The sequence below is a fragment of the Engraulis encrasicolus genome, chromosome 6 (assembly GCF_034702125.1).
Source record: "Engraulis encrasicolus isolate BLACKSEA-1 chromosome 6, IST_EnEncr_1.0, whole genome shotgun sequence".
Classification (NCBI taxonomy): Eukaryota; Metazoa; Chordata; class Actinopteri; order Clupeiformes; family Engraulidae; genus Engraulis; species Engraulis encrasicolus.
The window spans coordinates 15,835,381-15,842,880 of NC_085862.1; the positions used below are offsets into that span (position 1 = coordinate 15,835,381).

Here is a 7,500-nt window from a genome sequence, read left to right on the forward strand (position 1 = left end):
GCCACCACCAGAATGCATTTATTTTCATTTCACAGAATCTGGGCAAGTCAGAAAAATTCTGAGAGACTGCAGACTACCAAGAAATTGTGTATTATCCTTTTACTGTAGTAAGAAACACTAATGTAGACCATTGTGAAAAGCTTTAGTACTGGATTATTAGTACAGATATTTTATTAATCTTGAAAACTGTCCAGCAGCATACATAATACACATTGCACAAAGCCAACATGCACATCACTCATTACACACATCATGTACATACAGCGCTGTATACTCACTCACTGTACATACTGAACCATACTGACACTCACTTACCGGTAGCTGTCATCAAAAACTGGTTGGGTTGATGCGGTTCTATCGAGTGGTTGTGGTGTCTGCATTAATTGTGTGTGTTGTCTTTACATAAATTGTTTGTGTTATTCTTGCATTGAGCGGTTGTGTTGTCTTTGCATTAATTGTTTGTGTCGTCTTTACGTAAATTGTTGTTTGTGCTATTCTTGCATTGAGTGTTTGTGTTGTCTTCACATAAATTGTTGGTGTATTTCCTGCATTGATTGTTCGTGTGGTTCTGCCCACAGGGTCCAAAAGGCTATCCCGGACCTCCAGGTTTGCCAGGAGATCAGGTTTGTGTTTCACACGCTCCACACGTCTCTGCATTTTCTGACACGTTAAGCTGTCGAGGGATATATTCAAGATCAAGATCATGTAGCAATGGCCGTACATCTTCATTCTCTCTGCTCTCTCAGTTTCTCAACTTTGTTTTCTCGCCCTCGCTTTCTCTCTCTCGCTTTCTATTTTGTTTCTGTTTTCACATGAACACTTGACACCCAGAAAATCTCTCCCTGTGATTTGTCTATCTTCTCACTCTTACCCATTCGGTCATGCTTTTCAGAACACACACAATCCCACGCAGACACATACAGACAGTAATTTGCAGACAGACTGACACACACACACACACACACACACACACACACACACACACACACACACACACACACACACACACACACACACACACACACACACACACACACACACACACACACACACACACACACACACACACACACACACACACACACACACACACACACACACACACACACACACACACACACACACACAGCTGTGGTCTGCATGTCACCGGCGGCTGTGTCCCTCCTCTCAGCTGCTTCTTCATGTCATCACACCTTCTATCATCCCTGCGTCTTTCTCTCTGCCAGCCTATCTTCACTTCCTTTACACAGGACAGGAAGCCTGAGGGTGTAAGAACCTGACAATTACACAAGCCCTTGTGCCAAGCAGCACTCATGTTCAGCAACCCCATTCCTGGCCCTCGCCAACCAACTGTAAATACTTTCGGTCGGTGGTTTGGTTGGAAGATCCTAGTCTCCAGCTGGCCTTACTGTTAGGTCTGGAGTAACGCTATAGGCCCCCTCCTGCTTGGCGAGGCCACGATTGGACAGAGTGGGAGGGAAACCATCAACAATTGCAGAATTGTTAAAAGATGCAGAACTGAAAAAGGAGTTTGCTGTTGAGTTTAAGCTTTCGATCTTGTTAATACCTGGCTGGAAATTGTGACTGCGTCTACCTAATTTTTCCTGTGGAATTTGTCTTCTGCGGGGCCCTAGAGAAACCTATAGACTAGGGGGCCCCATACCATCTTAATCTGGCCTTGCTCACTGTAGTGGCCTTAGTTAGAGGGCTTCAAGCCTCGTGTGAGTGCAGAAGGGGAGAAAAACTAAAGGAAAAATATATATCTCCCACAAAATATAAATATTTAGTTAGGATGAGCCTTTATTGTCTCTTCTAGAGAGAAATTTGTTTCGAAAAGAAATAAAACCCCAGAATTTCTGGTGGTCATATTTTTTTCTGTTTTCTTTCGGTTCAGAACTGCCACAAAGAGATATTGGGCAAGCAGCTCCTGTACCTGTGATGTGCCCCAGGTCTTGATTATCGCCCTCTACTAATTACATTCATTATTCCCATATCAGCATAATAAGGGGCTCACATATCAATAGGAGCCTTTGTAAAGGGGGCTATTCAGGACAGGACAGGGCTTTGGCAGATGAGGTGTACCGTGTAGCCTTAACCCTTATTTGGTCTTCAAGAGCAAGCGAAGGCCATGTCATTAGGTAGCTAGGTAGAGCGACAGCTATCGTAGGTTGGTAGGTAGGTAGCACTATTTTGTCCTCTCTATTCCCCTAAGCTGGGATGCTCTTGTAATAGCGGCAGATAACAATTCAGCTCATGTTTCGCCCTCTGACCTGGAGTGGTGCCAGGGGGTGGGGGTGGTGGTGGTGGGGTGCTGGAAGGAGATGGGTATTTCAGCACGGGGGCCTGTGGACATGGCATGGGGAGGGGGGGAGGGGCTCACAGGCTGGGGGGTGGGGGGTGGAGGGTGGTGGTGGTGCTGGGGGCAGCTCAGAACAATACCTTTCTTATTCTCCCCTGGCATAGTTTCTCATCTTTCATGCCCCCTCTCTTTCTTTCTTTCTTTCTTTCTTTCTTTCTTTCTTTCTTTCTTTCTTTCTTTCTTTCTTTCTTTCTTTCTTTCTTTCTTTCTCTCTCTCTCTCTCTCTCTCTCTCTCTCTCTCTCTCTCTCTCTCTCTGCCTCTCTCTCTCTCTCTTTCTTTCTCTCTCCTTCTGCAGGGCTTGCCAGGACTTGCAGGCGAGACTGGGGCAGCAGGTTACCCTGGCAGGCAGGTGCAGTGACCACGATCCACTTACAAAACTACTCTACCCAGAATTCTCCACTGCAGTACCATGTGTGCCACCATACCTTACCCTATCTACCCAGAATGCACCACTCAAATGATATGCCTCACTGGAGTGGAAAAATCACACGTTATGTAACCATCTGAATATGTAATCCGTACCGGTATATCCTGTATTCACACAGTCACATTTTTACATTTTCTTGTAATGTAAAGCAAGTGGTATTCCCATCTTCCCACACTTACTTCCATCCATGACTGAAGTGCCCTTGAGCAAACCACCTAACCCCACATTACTCCATGGACTGTAACCAATATGCCCTGTAAATAACTAAGTTGCTTTGGATGAAAGTGTTAGTTAAGTGTAATGCCCTGTAATGTAATGCAATGTAATGTAATGTGTTCTCATCTACTGTCTGTGTAAAGCCTATTGGCACATGTATCCTCATATAACATGGCGGCCCTGCTTAGAGAGGGCTAGTGCATTCTCCGGCTCACTTCTGCTCTGTTTCAGGGGTCCGCCGGGCCAGAAGGTAACCCAGGTCCTAAAGGTGTCAATGTAAGTAGAAGCAAAAGACTCCTCTCCTCCCCTCTTTCTCTTCTCTTTCTGCTTTTCCTTCCTTCCCGTGCTGTTAAAATGTGAAGTTTTTAATTTCCTGAGAGGATTAGACAGTGGCAGGCGGGCGGCTCAGGCTACCATTCCTGTTCGCCCGGCGCCTGACCTGGGGTCAGTGTGCCGTCTCTGTGGAGCTGCACTACACCACTAGAGGCTGTTCAAGGGCCTGTGTTATTTAACACAACGTGTCGGCTGACTTCACTCACACGCACACGCACGCATGCACACACGTACGCACGCATGCACACACGCACACACGCACACACACACACACACACACACACACACACACACACACACACACACACACACATACGCACGCATGCACACACACACACACACACACACACACACACACAGCGTTTACTCCTCAGGAAGCACCCGGCATGAGAGAGAGAGAGAGAGAGAGAGAGAGAGAGAGAGAGAGAGAGAGAGAGAGAGAGAGAGAGAGAGAGAGAGAGAGAGAGAGAAGGGGTGGGGGTAGGGTTACAGTGAAAGAAAGCAGGGGGATTTAAGACAGAGCTCAGGAAAAGAAGGGAGGGAGTCAGAGAGAAAGAGAAAGAAAAAGACAAGAAAGAGCGAGTGTAAAACGGTAGAAGAAAGTTCAAGATGAAAAGTAGAAAAAGACAAGATCACGTCACTGACTCAAAGCCGTAATGAGTTGCATCTAAAAACTACAAATCAGCGCATTGTTTCATGTCAGGGCGCTGCAGAGGCATTTCCAAAAGCCTGGCCTTCTGCAACACCCCCCGAGGAATGTCAAAGGAGGAGGAGGAGAGAACGTGAACACAGACAAGAATGGCAAACAGTGGTGGAGGAAGAGAAGGGAGGAGAAGTCCGGTGGTGGGGTGAGGGGAAGAGAGAGAGAGAGAGAGAGCGAAAGAGAGAGAGAGAGAGAGAGAGAGAGAGAGAGAGAGAGAGAGAGAGAGAGAAAAAGAAAAAAACAATGAAAGAAGGAAAGGAAAGAAAGAAAGGAAAGAAGGGAAAGAAAGAGCTTTAGTGACCTCCGTCTATCTTGTTTCATCTTGACTGACTGGCCATGTGATTTCACTTACCGGGGAAACCAAAACATCACAGATAACCTGCCGTCTCTCCTCCCAGCCTCAGCTGTGGATATGGAGCTGGTCAACCTTGGGCCACCACAAGCCTTCATTTTTATGTATATATATATGCCCCAGCCATCCCACCCCACCACCACTACTACCCCACCACTTCTCCCATATCCCCACACTGTCTTAATACGAATGAAAACAGACTCCCAGCTCATCCTGACCGGCACATGTGTTATGAATGAATGGTGAGGTAATGGCCAAGCCATGCCATGCCGACGCATGATGCAGTAGAGTAATAAAGTAGCCTGACACTCCTGCTTGATTACTGTAACCCAAAACTGGGCTCCATTCGACCCAAGCAAGGCCAACTACTAATATAAGGTCGATTTGAGTGCTTTAAAAAGATGCAGACTGCATACCTTCACCTAACCTTCAAAGTGAATGCACGTATCCAGATAAGACTGAGCAGTGTTGATCACATGCAGTACCGCATGTGATATGACGATGTATCAGTTATAGTGTCCATGGAATTACACTACACGTAAAACGTACTGTAGACCAATCCCAACTAGAGCCGATTTAAAGGCTGAAAAAGTGTGCAAAGCTTCACCCAAAGCCCAAAGTTAATGTATGTATCCAGTCAAGACCAGACCAATCAGTGTCTGCTGTACCAGTATGTGATATAACAAATTACCAGTAATGACATCCATGGAATTATATCAATACATACTGTAGGTATATTTTGTATATAAATGTTATTATGCAAGTGAATCGATGAGCTGTACCGCTTGCATGGAATATGCTAGCTTGCTCAGCTACGAGATACTTGCTTGATTTATGTCAACAATCTACAGGCTTATGCTTGCAAAGCATTAAAACTGTTGATGGAACCTGAATATTGTAGTAAATTCCAGATACTATCAGTGTCAGAGTAGAAGTCAGAAGTTGATGGGTACACTTGCTTGATAAAAAAGGAGAAAAATCCTCACACTGTTGCTGCTCACCGATTTATTAACACAACGGCTCGACCTCAAGCGGTCTTTGCAGCCACCGTGTGTGGATTTTTCTTCTTTTTCTTCACGTTTGTTGTTTGATCCGCCATCTGTTTCATTGGATGTGTGCACACTCTGGACACTACTTTTGATGCTCATGCTGCGGAGGATTGAGCTTATGGACACAGAGGGAGAAAGTCATCATAGCAGAACAAGCGAATGGGAAGGCAGGGGGGAGGGAGGGAGGGAGGATGGTTAGGGACACTTTTACTAGTGTTTGTAAAGCGGTATTGGAATTGTTAGCTGGTCTTGGATGAGCAGTTCAGACAGGAACAAATAAATTACATAACAAGAAGACATCACAAGGACACCACAAACCCAAGACGCAGAGCCCAGGATTGATTACTGCACGGGACTACTGGGCCCAAGCCCAGGGCCCAAGAGTCAAGGGGGCCAAGGCTCTGTTTCCATTCTCAAACTGTGTTCAAAATCACACTTTTAATATAGGGACTCAAACATCTGGTCTAAAACCTTGAATTGTTTTTTAGAAGTTTTAGAAGCTTTTTAGGGGGGGGCATCTTGTTGCATGGCCCAGGGGCCCATAGAATTATAATCCGTCCCTTCACAAGCCCAAAGCGCAGAGCCTTGGAGCACATCAAAACTGCCTAAAAGCTAAAAGTGCTGCTGTAAGCACTTTACTTCTGAGCCTTGTCTCCCCGCCCCCAACATACTGTAGAAAGTTCCAATAGCCTAGACCTAAGTGCGTTGGTAGAAACCAAAGCACAGTAAATCTTTTACTGGATTCTACATAGCTTATAAATTCACTGGGATCCTGATGTTTTGATGCGACCAAGAGAATACTTTTCCATATAGTAATCAAGGATGAGTATGAACAGCTGTAGGCTGTAGTTAAGAGGTTGTCCTCTTATTTATTCTTCTGATAGCCATCTTCTGTTGTTGTTTATTGACAAACCAAAACTTGTGATGAATGATATTCTGGTATGCTCCTATCTTGAACCCTGAGTTTTGTTTTTCCTTTCTGCATTTCCATGTGTCCAAACAGACACATTATGTAGATCCCAGAGCAGTATTCCAAAGATTATTACCAGAGATTCTAGGAGTAATCATCTTATCCAATCTCTCTGTTATTTCTGCATTATGACATGGCTGCTACACATCTGCTGTTACCAGGATGGCAATGATGATGCAAATCATGACACATTACTAACGACTCTGTGTAAAGTTGCTGTATTGTAGTACGATGGTAGTGAAGCTTTTTCAATAAAAAATAGCTAAATGTTCCACTGTCGGAACAGTGCACGTTAAATAAAATGCAGCTTAACCGTATATGACTTAATGAGTTTATACACTAGATATATCAGCAGGGACGCATTGCCACCAGTGAAGCCTTTGGATGTGCAGTGTCTGCTCCTGTAATTGGATGTGTGTCTGTCTGTCTTTCTAGGGATTCATCGGTCCCCCAGGTGTGGCTGGACCAATTGGGCTCGAAGGAGAAAGAGTAAGTCATCTGAGCTGACATGTGGAGTCTTCCTCGGCTGCATTGTAATAACCGAGACCAGGAAAACTGCATGTATTCATATTTTCTTATGTATAGAAGACACGTACACACGTTCTCTCTCTCTCTCACACACACACACACACACACGCACACGCACACGCACACGCACACGCACACGCACACGCACACGCACACGCACACGCACACACACACACACACACACACACACACACACACACACACACACACGCGTTCTTCTTCCCATCGCCTTGCATAACGTCCACCAGTACGACTATAACTCAGTAGCTAATTTCTTTTCCATCACCAGTGAGCTTGCTGGGAGAAGCCAACTCTCCTTGTTTGAATACTGATGCGGTTACTGGCAGGCCTTGTTTAACCACACTGAATAATTTCGTCTGTCTGTGTTTTGTCTTGTCCTTTGCGAAGGTTTTTAGTTCGTACATGTTCTTAGTGGAGGAAGACTACTGTGGACCTGGGCCTGTTTGCTATAGATAGAGCCTTGTCCAGATTTACGTATCTTTATAGTTGCAGGTATCTTCATAGTTACCACTGTAGATGTGAACAGGCCTTTACTCTGTAA

At 45.2% G+C, this 7,500-nt stretch overlaps 1 protein-coding gene across 1 annotated transcript in view; it reads left to right on the top strand.

The window, feature by feature from the left end:
• LOC134450791 (collagen alpha-1(XXIV) chain) overlaps positions 1-7,500 on the top strand; it is a 196,981-nt gene that overhangs the window by 58,742 nt on the left and 130,739 nt on the right. Inside the window, exons 8-11 of the mRNA XM_063200774.1 lie at positions 579-623; positions 2,656-2,709; positions 3,235-3,279; positions 6,846-6,899. Of these exons, the coding sequence (XP_063056844.1) occupies positions 579-623; positions 2,656-2,709; positions 3,235-3,279; positions 6,846-6,899 (198 nt within the window). The remainder of the gene's footprint in view (positions 1-578; positions 624-2,655; positions 2,710-3,234; positions 3,280-6,845; positions 6,900-7,500) is intronic.